The sequence below is a fragment of the Eptesicus fuscus genome, chromosome 4 (assembly GCF_027574615.1).
Source record: "Eptesicus fuscus isolate TK198812 chromosome 4, DD_ASM_mEF_20220401, whole genome shotgun sequence".
NCBI classification, from domain to species: domain Eukaryota; kingdom Metazoa; phylum Chordata; class Mammalia; order Chiroptera; family Vespertilionidae; genus Eptesicus; species Eptesicus fuscus.
The window spans coordinates 65,721,111-65,734,494 of record NC_072476.1 but is presented as its reverse complement, the minus strand read 5'-3'; the positions used below and the strand labels follow the sequence as shown (position 1 = coordinate 65,734,494).

The 13,384-nt window shown below is 38.5% G+C and overlaps 1 protein-coding gene and 1 non-coding gene across 2 annotated transcripts; both read left to right on the top strand.

The window, feature by feature from the left end:
• The first annotated feature begins 7,423 nt into the window (after positions 1 to 7,423).
• On the top strand, positions 7,424 to 9,550 carry LOC103305247 (cytochrome c oxidase subunit 7C, mitochondrial). The gene is made up of 3 exons (XM_008162009.3): positions 7,424 to 7,619; positions 8,464 to 8,602; positions 9,448 to 9,550. The coding sequence occupies exons 1-2, from the start codon at positions 7,545 to 7,547 to the stop codon at positions 8,578 to 8,580; spliced, it is 192 nt and encodes a 63-aa protein (XP_008160231.1). The 5' UTR covers positions 7,424 to 7,544; the 3' UTR covers positions 8,581 to 8,602; positions 9,448 to 9,550.
• On the top strand, positions 9,286 to 9,348 carry LOC114230209 (small nucleolar RNA Z39). Its single transcript, XR_003616068.1, has one exon. It is a non-coding gene; the product is annotated as a small nucleolar RNA Z39 (small nucleolar RNA).
• Positions 9,551 to 13,384: the final 3,834 nt, after the last annotated feature.

Sequence of the window (13,384 nt, the reverse complement as noted above, 5' to 3'; positions counted from 1 at the left end):
TAGCATTAAGACTTGCATCACAATTTATTTGTTTGTTTTAGTTATTTGTATTTTTCACAAGGAAAAGATTTTATCTAAATCCTATACTTCACTTTGGTTTCTTTTTAATCTTTGATGATCATTCCATTATTTTTTTAAAGTCATCTTGTATACTATAACTAAAATTTCATATACTACATATTCTTATATATGCGATATAGCATTTTATTAAAAATTGATTATAAATTTTCTATATTTTTTCTGGCATATCCAAATTTTTCTTACATTATTTATAATCTTAGCTGGCTCTTTAGTAACATTGCATATCATTAGATTATATCTAACATTATGTACTGCATTCACAAATAGTATCACTAGCGCACACATACACACACACACACACACACACACACTCCTAAAATTTTAAAATTTTAGCATGGGTGCTTAAGTTTCTCATTAAAATTATATTTGTACTAGAGGCCCAGGGCATAAAATTCATGCATGGGTAGGGTCCCTAGCAGCTGCTGGCTGCCAGCCGGGGCCTCCCTTCCTTGGTTGCCATCTGGTGTCGGGGGCCCTTCCTTCATTCCGCACCACCCCCCTGGTGGTCAGCACACATCATAGCAAGTGATCGAACACCCAGTTGGTTGAACTCCCGAGGGAACACTTTGCATATTAGGCTTTTATGTATATAGATCGTAATTTCTTAAAAGGGATAATAATTATTTAATATTGCCAGAAACCATTACATTTTGTTAAAACTCAATTGAAACATATCATATTTTCTTGTATTTTCAAGTTGAAAATACCTTTCTGACTAATATGAAAGAACAAGTGGGTCTCAGGGCAAATTAAGCCTGAAACATTGCTAGAGGCAAAAATGACAATACAGAAGCGTCAGTCCTACTTCTAGCACATCATGAGAAGGTGAGTTTCTTTGGAAAGGGCAATAATGCCGGGAAAAATAGAAGGCAGCAGGAAAAGAAGAAGACTGAATACGAGATGTTTGACTCCATAAAGAAAGGCACAGGCAAGAGCAGGGATGCTGAGGACAGGACATTGTGGACATCACTCATTCACAGAGTCGCCAGAAGTTGGAACTGACTCAGCAGCATGTAACACACACAAGTGTAACACTACAACAACCTTCCATGTCAGCAAAATTTATGATTTATTCGTTTATTTGCATGCTAATGTAGTTCCAGAAAACATTTGAGGTACAGAAGAAAGATTCATATTATTTAACAAGATAAAGTAAATTTAAAATTGGGGAGAAAAGTGAAGCAAAGGTAAATAAATTTAGAAAAAAAAGATGGAGCCAGGAGTGAAGTACACAAAATACATTTGTTATCTCCACTGAAGGTAGGTCATACCTTTGTCTCTAAGCTTTCTAGAAACCAGTATCAAAAGAAAAATCACAATGAAGTTTGTTATTCACAGTGTTCATAAGACAAAAGCAAATCAGCTATCCCGGAGAAACATGTTTATTCTAGTTCTAAGACCAGATGCAAATTTCTCCTGTAGGTCCTCATAAAAATGATACGGTGAAATATATTGAAACACATCCTCAAAGGAAAAAAAAAATCTCCACAGTAAACCTAGCAATGAGTTTCATACGTCTGTTATTTATAAAATCCTTTAATACAAAGTGGTAAGAAGGTCCTGAGCACAACTCAGGGATAATGATACAGTTTTAGAATACTGTTCAGTAAGGGTATAGCTTAATTGAAGACTATAAAGAGAACTGAAAATTAACCTGAACCCTCTTGTGTAATAATTGTATAATTAGTTGAAATGTCTAAAAGAACTATTTGATGAATTCAGTAATAATTTACTCAAAGTGTGTAAATGTTATTCTCAAGTAAATCCCATTTTTCTTAATAAATACAAACTAAAAAGTAGAATACAAAAACTGTTATAGCATAAGCAAACACATCTTGATGGACTGTGTTAACCAGGTTATTGCCAGACCGTTGTCTGGAGGAACAAAGTGCCTTTTATTGGATTTCTGCAATCTCATCTGAATGGTAGAAATATAGTAGCAGTTTTATATGCATTGCTCAGCAATAATGGGCCTGGTTATAAATCAAGATTTCCAGAGAGTTCTTATTTGCACAATTCTTTTTTTTTTTTTTTTACATATTTTTATTGATTTCAGAGAGGAAGGGGGGAGAGAGAGAGATAGAAACATCAATGATGAGAGAGAATCATGGATAGGCTGCCTCCTGCACATTTCTCACTGGAGATCGAGCCCGCAACCCGGGCTTGTGCCCTGAGGGAGATTCAAACCATGATTTCCTGGTTCATAAGTTGTCGCTCAACCAATGAGCCACGCCAGCTGGGCATATTTGCACAGTTCTTTATAACCATCATATGTAATGCATATGATACTCTCAAATATCTCTTGTTTTTTCTTACTTCTACTCTAATAATAGAGGATTTATTTTTAGAATGATGCTCAAATTCATTTTCCAAGTCCCCTTTCTCAACTAAACTATATATTTCCCTAAAGTAAATAAATTACTAGTAAACTACTTAACCATTTAGTATTCCAGTTATATAAGAAGCAGGAAATGCTATAGTGAATTTAAAGAAATCTGTTCAGAGGTTTCTTTGCAAGTTATGTCATTATTGAGATATAACATAAATATAACATGAATCATTGATTTTCAAATTGAGAAATTTTAGTTTCTGTATTTATCTTGTAAAAATATATTTGCCTCTGCTTGGCAATTTCCAATGGCAAATAATCATACTATGAAATAATTATACTATGAGTTAATCTAAAAAAAAGTGAATGATCCTTAAACTTACATTGAAATTAAGCAATAAAGTTGGAATTAGAAACATGAAATGCTTTTAAAGAAAAAAAGGTATTTGAAACTAATGAAACAAAGTGAAAAGTAAAATATACAGCTTAATCAGGTGAGCACTTTTTTTTGCAAAATGTTTCTTCCAGTTGGTCATCACTAAATCATTCTGAAAGCTGGCAGAATACTTTCCAACCCTAACTGCCTCAGTGGATTCACATTTCCTCCTTTCCTGAAATGTGTTTTTGTTTTTTTCTTCTACAAATGTAAAATTCCAAATAAAAGTTAACATGGAGTTCTGACTTTAACTCTACAGTAGCAGGATATTCTAAAAACTTAAAACCTTAAGAAACTTATTAACTTCAGTTTTTCAATGTAGGATAGAGATATATAATTTCTACACCGAACAATTTGTTTTTAAATAAACTCCAACCTACTTCTTAAAAATCTAATATAGTAGCTGTTGAAATAAATGACAAATACTGCACTTTAAGTTTTAGATATACTGTTCTATATAATGTAATTTCAGTCTCCAAAGACTCATGTGGGTCTGGAAAGTGCAGTGTTTACTCTATGATATATGCCCCACTCACTACTTAAAATAATTGGATTTTATTTCTAAAATATAACTTTGGAGTAAATCTCATGTCCCTAAATATGTTTTGATTTTGTACCAATCCATAAAATGTCTCATTTCTCTTAATATTCATTCATTTTATAGAAAAAGAGTATTATACTGAATCAAAAGTTTCTCTAGAATAATTCATATTTTTCTTGGTAGCTATCATGACTGAATTTAGATTGTTAGGCTATGTGTATCAAAAATTGTGTATGATGCCTGTTCCAGGATTCTATTCCTATATAACAAACTACCCCAACATTTAGCAGCTTAAAACAGCATTTTCTCTTACAGTTCTGGAGGCCTATGGGTTCCGCTGGGCAGTTCTTGTTGACCACGCCTCATGTAAGTGTAGGCGAACCTTGACTGTGGCTGGAATCACCTAAAGGCGTCTTTACTCATAAATCTGATGCCTGGTCTGAGAGGGACGGCAGAAAGAGCCGGGGCTGGTCAGGCACATGGCGTTATTTCTCCCTTCCTCTTACCTTTACTTCCCTCTTCCTACACCACCCATGTGGCTTCTCCACATGGCTAGCCTGGGCTTCTTCATCGTCCAGGTTGTCTCAGGGTAGTTAGACTTCCTACATGGTGGCTGACTTCTCCTAAGAAAACTTCCAGTTGCCTGCATGGAAATGGCAATGCTTTTTATAAACCAGCCTCGGAAGTTTCAGTACGTCACTCCACAGCATTCTGTTGGCCGAGCAGGCCACTAAGGTGAAGAGGAAGTACGAACCCAACTTTCATTTGGAAGAGTTACAAAGAAATTATAGCCATATTTAATTTACCACAATGCCTATTCAAAAATGGAATATTAACAGATTTCTTTACATTTCTTTTTTCCTCCACAGTGAATTTGAGAGATCAATATTAGCATAAAACCCTTAAACTCAGGGCATGTCAGTTAGTTAGCTAATTTATTAATTGGTTACTAATTAACAATTAAGAAAATCAATATGAAAACTCATATAAAATTTTTCTTTGTGCTCAATTTGGCCCTTTGACAAAAACATTCTTTTTATGATAAATATTTTAAATGACACAGTGAAAATACTAATTACATAGGTTGATAGTGAGAAACTATTCTCATGGCAAATGATTTCCTAAGTCAGGGGTGGGGAACCTCGGGCCCATAGGCCACATAAGGCCTGAGAAACATTTAGTCTGGCCCTGCCAAGGCACCCACAGGTGGGACTCGAAATTTCATAGCAACATAAAGTCATATTAAGTGAACTGGAGGCCCAGTGCATGAATTCGTGCACGGGTGGGGTCCCTCGGGGTGGCCTGTGGAGATCGGGCCCCAGCTTGCGCTTCCAGCCTCGCAGTCCTGCAGCCCTGCCTGGCACCCTGCCTTGGCCTGGCGCCGCCCCCTCACCTGCTCCACCATCCCGCCTGTGGGGCAATCGATTGGGGCCAGACCCCACCCCCACCGCCCACTCCCTCAGTGCCTGGGAGCCAGGTAGCAGCCCCACCCCCCACTGCCACTGCTGGTTGCCATCTGCAGGGTGATCAGCAGACAACTGGGCCCCCACTCCCACCCATCTTGGCCTGTTTCTGCCTGATCACTTGCTCTACCATCCCGACGTGGTCCCATTCTCATCGGGGTCCATTGGGGCCAGCAGCGCCTCCACTACTGTCTGCTGCCAGCGCCATGTTGCTGATGCCCTCCATGTTCCACACTGCCCCTTGGTGGTGAGCACACTCCATAGCGAGTGGTCAAACTCCTGGTCTCCCGGTCGAACGACCACTGGAAGCCTAATTTGCATATTAGGCTTTTATTATATAGGATTACATTAAGGCAATGATGCTGTAAATATTCAAATGGCCCTTGGCAGACAAAAGGCTCCTAAATAAAGCAACATTATTTCTAGGTGTCTGCTTCAGTTATTTATTACTGCCCTAAGTTTAATGGCTTTAGAGAATAATCATTTTTTTGTATCTCATAAATCTGTACATCAGCATTTTGAGCAGGGCTAAACTGGGCAACTCTTCTCTACACAGCATTGCCTGGGGTCACTCAGTACTGTTCAGCTGCAGCTGGGCTGGGTTGGAGGGTCCTAGATAGCTTTACTCACATGCCTGACACCTCAGCCAACATCCACCTCCTTTTGGTGAATTTTTTATGGTCTTTCCATCAGACTAGTCAGTCTTCTCATATGAAGGCTCAGAGTTCCAAGGGCAAGACATCAAAGGAAACTGCCAATAACATAAGCCCTGTGAAGAACACTGGCACAGCATCACTAATGCCAAATTCTCTCTGTCAAAATAGTCACAGAGAGTCTATCCAGATTCAATGAGAGAAGGCAAAGACCCCATCTCTTAATAAAAACATTTGCAACTATCTTTAATTTGCCACAGGGCCCACGAGGACCAAGATGAAGAGTATAAAACTTAGATTACCAGGGCCCTCCACAATCTAACATACCATTTCTCAAGCCTCATTTATCACTGGTTACTTCCCACTACCCAACAGCCACCAGGACACACCAATAATTGAACAAACTGGGTTTATTATTCATTGCAGTAAAATAAACTGAATACCATTAGGAAGCGTGGGCAACTCAGCAAGGTATTAGGACTTACAGAATTTGGACTTGTTTTCCGTGACTTTGGCTGTCTTACTAAATCTTCCTTATGGAAGAAGAAGGATTAGTCCAAGGTTAAGGTGGTAATTGGTAATCGGATGCAGAAGTCATCATATTAGACTGGATCACGGTGATGTTTGGTCATTTTTGTGACTTTATGTTCATGTTTTATCTATGTTCAGATATAATAATACCATGATTTTACTCTTTTTTTGATCCATCGCCAACACAGTGATTTTGCCTGATATTGATGTTCTGTGAAATTGTTTACCCTCAGCAGGAGAACACTCATTCCTTGTCCGGGTTAGCTCTGGGTATCAGAGGCTGCTTTTCTCTTCCACACTCGAAACACGCCATACTCACACTGGCCTTGAGTTTTCTCTGCCCTCCGTCGATACTTCTGTTCTACCCAGTTCCCTATATCTTCAGGAATCCTTTCCCTAACACTCTACTCAGTTTTCTCTCCAACGGCCTTTGTACTGGTTACTTGCATTTATGCTTTGTTTCCTTAGATAAGATCTTAGCACACATCTCTCTCAGTTCTGGTAGAGTCCAGCAAAGCACAAGCACCTAGTACTATACAGTCATAACAAAAGGGAAGGGAGAAGTTTATTTTCCTGTTTCATAAGCTGGAGTGCATGTGGTGAAACTGCTTCATTTAATTTAGTAAAAATCTTTCTGGAGCCCTGACCGGTTTGGCTCAGGGTATAGAGTGTAGGCCCGCTGACCTATGGAAGGGTCATGAGTTCCATTCCTGGTCAAGGGCAGGTACATTCTTATCTCATACCTCAGTTGCAGGTCAGTCTCTGGCTCTGATTGGGGCACATTCAGGAGGCAACTAACCGATGTGTATCTCTCAAGGAGATGTTCTCTCTCCCCCTTACCCCTCCTTTCCATTCTCTAAAAATCAATGGAAAAAATATCCTCAGGTGAGGATCAAAAATAATAATAAAAATAGCCGAAACCGGTTTGGCTCAGTGGATAGAGCGTCGGCCTGTGGACTCAAGGGTCCCAGGTTCGATTCTGGTCAAGGGTATGTACCTTGGTTGCGGGCACATCCCCAGTAGGGGGTGTGCAAGAGGCAGCTGATCGATGTTCCTCTCTCATCGATGTTTCTAACTCTCTATCCCTCTCTCTTTCTCTCTGTAAAAAATCAATAAAATATATTAAATAATAATAATAATAATAATCATAATAATAATAATAATCCTTCTGGAAAACAAGACGCCAAGACACTTGTCAAGAACTCGGGTCTGAACCAATCAATCTCTACTCATAGGAGGCAATGTGGGTTCCGGTCTTTCTTGAGACTGGCACAGGACTACATTTCCCATAACCCTTCGGGTTCGACATGGAGTCCAATGGTTAGAACTACAATTCCCACAAAACCCGGCGCTCGCCACTTCACGCGATTTCGGAGAGCTCTGCCCCATTTCCCATCTCCCCTTTCGGTCCTTGAAGGAAGGGAACAAGGTCGTGAAACAAACGGCTGGTGTGGTACCGCCATTTCTCCGGCTTCGTTTTCTGCACCTTCGCTGGGCTTCCAGCAGGGAAATGTTGGGCCAAAGCGTTCGGAGGTTCACAACCTCTGTGGTCCGTAGGAGCCACTATGAGGAGGGCCCAGGGAAGGTCAGTGTGGAAGGGCCGGGCTCGTTGGGGGTGGGGGAGAGCGGACGCTGGCCCGCTGCTCGCCGAACTCGGGGCCGCCTGTGGGCCGTGGAAAGGGAGACGGTAAGCCCGGAATTTAGCCTGGGACACCGCCTCACATTCCAGTTCCCCCGCGGACCCGGGGGAAAGCTCGGGGCCCTGGGTGCGCCAAAGCCGAACTAGAGGTCACCGGGCTCGGAGTGGAGGTCGGTGGAAATTAACGAAGACAGCAGGAGGGCCTGTCGTTGTGGGTCGAATCCTCTCTAACTAGTTGCTAAATTATAGCCCTCCTCGGTTGAGGTTGGGTTAGCCTCGAGTGTGAACAGCCTAAACCGGGTGGTGAGCAGTAACCGCCTCCGAGCTTTCGCGGGGCTCCGGTGTGCAGGCCTGAGACGCGGGTTTGAGGGTGCTGCTGCTTGGCTAGGAAAAAGTCAAACTTCGTAGTACAGTTACAGTCACACGTGCCTTCCTTAGTCAGTGCCTGGTTTTTAACACATAGTAAACTAGAACAATGCTGTTCCTAAAACTGCGTTTGGAGAGTATTTTTTATTTTCTAAAATTAAAGAGAAAGTTCACTATTTTACACCTGAGTTCTTAAGACGACTGCTCAACAAAGCCAGACTTTATTTTTTTTATTTATTTTTTTACTTTCTAGTGTTATGTATGATGGAGGTCATAGGGTTGGAAAGGTAATGTTTTAAAAGGGTGCAGTGATAGATTATGTAAAATAGAAAAAAAGTCTGTCCTCTGTCTGTGTACTTATTGTTGATCTATAAAATCAGATGATTTGAAGCTCTTCTTGTTGCCTGTTGTCTTTTCCCAACAGAATTTGCCATTTTCAGTGGAAAACAAGTGGCGATTACTAGCCATGATGACTTTGTACTTTGGATCAGGATTTGCTGCACCTTTTTTTATAGTACGACACCAACTGCTTAAAAAATAAGGATGTTTAATCCATGATACAGGTAATTAACTAATGGATTTCTAATCTTCCCAAAGCAACACTTTCCCTTTTATTTCTTCCTGTTGTTCTCCACCCCTTCCTCAAAAAATATGTATTTATATATTACAGATATGTTTTTGTGTGTAGGGCTGATTCCTGAAGTTGAGTGTGTATGTGGCGTGGGTGGAGACAGTGGTAAAACTTGCAACAAGTGTTTCTTTACCTGAAAGCAAAGGTTTATTTAGTACTACTGTTGGTTGGGTATGCTTTATATTAATAACCTCATGTGGCTCCCTAGCAGGCCTTGAAGTAGATGATTGATATTAACCTGATTGGAGACATTAAAAGAGTTAAGTTGCCCGATATTTCATAGCTAGTGATGGTGGATCAGGATTTTTAGCCAGAGGTAACACTTTCTAATCAGGAAAGTTCTAGTAAATTGATTATTCGTCTATCTTGAGGGCAATATATTTTAATATATGCCCAGAGGAGTCTTGTGTTCTGGGAGGTTAGCAGATTCCTGCGTGAGAAAAAAAAAAAGATTTATTTAGCTTATTTTAACCAGAATTTCCCTCACAAATGACACTATAGGAAGCTCTGTAGAATAATTGGAATAAAATTCCAAAATATACTTGGAAAATAAAGACTTTGTCATAGTTTAGAGGGGAAATTATTTGTCCAAGCCATTAATATGGAACGATTTTGGTGCATATGATGAAGCAAATCAGTATGAATGAAGTCATGATACTGTAAACGCTTTCTGATGTACCAGTCATAAACTGATGGACAGACAATACACTGATGAAATTACACAATTTCTGTTACGTGAATGGGATTTTTCACTTAGTTTTTTGTTTTTATTCACAGATATGAAGAGGAGCATTTTAAGAGGTGCAGTCTCCTTGAAAAATGGATCAATATGTTGAACTCAACATACTAGATGTGTTTGTAAATAAACTTATGGCATGAATCCTTAATGCCTCTTCTCTGAAATACAAAATGTGATGTACAGGGAATGGTGGGACAGTCATTTAGATTAAATTGCATCCATTATTTAAATAGTTGCCTGGTGGTTATTAAAAGGTCTAAGATAGGTCCTCACAGAAAAACAAACAAAAATAAAAAATGTAAGGTTCTAACAAATCAGTCTAACACTAGGGACATGTAGGAATTCCAATGTTACAATGTGTTTTTTGTTTTGTTTCTTTGTTTTTTATTATCCATTGATGAAACAGCTGTCATCCTGTGTTCGTTGAGTTTTTCAATGGAACATCAAGAACATCAAGGCTTTCTACCTTTGGGAAAAGAAACAAGTAAATTTATGCTTCATAAAATAATTCTGAATTCTTGGTTCAAATCTTTGCCCTTAAAATTACAAATTTTAGTTGTCTCTGGGGATAGAGCTTACCTCTTTATTTTGAGAAGCAACGAGCTATATAAAAACATTTTACTCTCTGGCAAGTTCTAATCTAAATGAATGGTGTTTTCTGGTTTAAAATACATCAAGAGTCAAAAGTTAACTTAGTATTGGACAGCAAGGTGTAGGTAGAAAACATCTGATTTATTAAATTTGTCTTCCTAAGTTAATTTGAAATTATACAGTAAGTCTTCACTGAATATTGCCTATAGGTTGGATCTGCGACTTTAAGCAGTGACTTGAAACGAAACCAAAATCATTAAATGAGTTCCAATGGCATATTTCTGGTAAAAAAAAAACAACAAACTTACAAAGACTCAAAACACTTCTAATATTAAAATTTAAATTGTGAGCTGTACATACATTTAATCCTTTGTACACCATAAGTGTATATAGATGCTTTAAAATCATTTTTTTCAACTGAAAATATTTAAGAACACCCGAATTGTAATATATTTATTTTTATGATATTCATTGCAAATTGATTTTAATTAAATTCAAGGTGTTGTGGCATGTGGGGATGGTTTTCGTTTTGGATGTGTGGCAGTTAACTGGTAAGGAAGATTAATAAAAACATGTAAGATAATTATTTTCCAACCTGCTTATTCCAGTTCAGAATTGCTTGTGGCTGGAGCTGATTTGGGCAGCTCAAGGGTGCAAGGAATTCCATCCCAGCACACACTCACACTGTCCCACTGGCACAACTGAGACATGCCAGTTACCATGCACATCTTTGGGATGAGGGAGAAAATCAGAGTACTACCCAGGAAAAACACAGAAATGGGAAGAAGGTGCAAATCACACTGGTGCTGGCCCAGAGTATTTTCTCATAACAAAAACGTTCAGGGACCTGCTGTACATGAATGAGAAAAACCTGTTCTGAGGCAGGAGCAGTGGATTGCCCCATTCCCATACGGCTTCAGTAGGCTGGTCTTACTGTGTAAGTATATGGAGTGATGGAGGGCAGACAAATGTTCAGTTTTTGTGTTGGGATTCTCCAAAGTAGTAAGCAACCTGATGTGCATAGATTTATTTTAAGGAATTAGCTTATTGTGACAGGTCCAAAATCTGGTGGGGTCACTGAAGAGCTGCAGTTTAGTCCGAAGCATTTGTTGGAAGAATTCCCTCTTCCAGGGAAATTTTTGTGTGTTTTTTTCTGTTAAGGTCTTCAACTGAATGGAGGAGGTTCACCCACATGAAGAATAAAAAGAAACACCTTCACAGAAATATCCATAGCAATGTTTGACCAATTATCTGGACTTGACACACAAAATTATCATAATTTCATATTAGCTTGTGACTCCAGAATAAATTTTTTGTGTTGGATTGAATTTTTTTAACTATAGAATATTAATTTTGTAAAAATAGATATATTCCCCCTATACACTTAAAAAAATAATTCATGCTAAAATGCTTATGGTATAAATTGCTTATATAATCCCAAAGCTATTCTGCAATTTCAGGTTGGTATTTTCAGTTCCTCTAGCTACACTTAACCAGCTGTCCAGCAGATGCTTTAACAGTAGCAATGGAAAGATGCCTGGAGTCAGTACTAAAATGCAAGTCGTCATATAATCTGTCACCATCAGTAAAATTCCAGCTGCTTAGCATGTCACCCTGGCCACACAACTCCAGTGGTTTTATGTACCATAACTTAGCTCAAGTACCATCTTTTCTGTACAGCTTTTCCCTGCTGATTCCTCCCCATTGTCCCAAACATTTCACATGTCAACAACACCCAGGAAACAGCTTTATGATTATCTCAGCATGTATTGTAATTGATTTCCTTACATATCTCCCATACCAGCTTGGGATCTTTCTAAGACCAGAGAGGCTGTTATTTATTCATGTATCTTGCATGTATAATTTAGTGGTCAATGCACAGTTATTGAGTGGATTATTGAATTGAAGCCAAGAATTATAAAATTACCTAAAAAGAACAAACCCCAGGCCTCTAGTCTCCATACACCAAAATGGTGTATGCTTCAATGTTTTCTGAATATAAATAAACTTTTCCCAGGTAACTTGCTGAGTTGGGTTCTCCAAATATATATATATATATATATATATATATATATTGCAGACTCAGAGTTTGAGGTTCTGCCAGAATGATGGAGATAATTAGCTTTTGGCTTTTCAAGTGGTTTTTGAGCTGCAGTTTTGAGTTGCTACCCACCTGGCCTTTCCACCTTATCTCTCATTTTGATGTACCCCACTTGCCCATTGGACACCTTTGTGGAAATTAGAAAAATCAGTCCCTTCTAGGTTGACACAGCATCATGCCAGAACACACTTGTTCCCCTATCCAATCACCTTCATCGTACGTTATACATTGGAAAGCCGTACAACTCTCAGTAGCATTCCTCCACACAGTCATCTCGAGCTTTTCAGATAAAATTTACTGCCTCCCAGTTTCCCTGGTCTGACAAAAGGCAGATATTACAATTATTGATATTGAATAATTAGGATTCTGAGAGGGTTCCTTACTCTTTAGAATAAGCTTTGTGTGTTTTCTTTGTTGGATTCCACAACTTAGTACCATGCTACATAAATATTTCGCTTTCAACAGATACATTTAGGTAGATGGAGGTAAGATGAATACTAATTGGGTTTAATAGCATTTCCAAGTATATGCGGAACCAGTGTATGAAATTCTTTCCTGTTGCCTAGTAACAGTAGGTGATCAGTTAAATATCTATATGTTAATATATTTATTATGCTTGCATCTTAATCCTGATCTGCTCAGATTAATATCAACAAAATTCCCATGTTACATTCTAAGAGCTTTGCTCAATGCAATTCTATTTTATCTATGAACTGTATAGTGTGTAATCTCTATTCACGCTTAAACTCTCATGCTAACTACCAAAATCAATCACATCTTTCCCACACGGTAGATATTAAGCTGAACCGTATGAAATCACCAATATTTTGGACATAGAAGATAGCAATTACTGATGGTTCAATGGTTATAATTTTCCTTTTCAGCTACTGGACTACTCATGGAGTTCTTTCCCTCCATAAATGTACCTGCTTGGGAAGCCATGGATTTTCTCAGTCAGAAACTGAAAATCAGTGTAGCAGAATTGAAACTGTAATCTAGGTATCATTCTTTTATTGCTTAATTAAAGAACAAGATAATCAAATTCTCAAATGCAGCCTTTCCCCCAACAGTCTAAGCTCTTGGAGATATTGCTCTCAATTACAGTACCAAAAATACTTCCTGATGCACACATTAGGATGAGTTTACAGCAAAACTCTGGCTTGCAATATTTGCCATTATAGGATTTAATATGAATTGTCTGAAAAAAAAAGGGTCTGAATTTTAGAAAGAGAATTCTAAATATTTCTAAGTAATCATAGAAAAAGGAAAAATTCCTACTATGT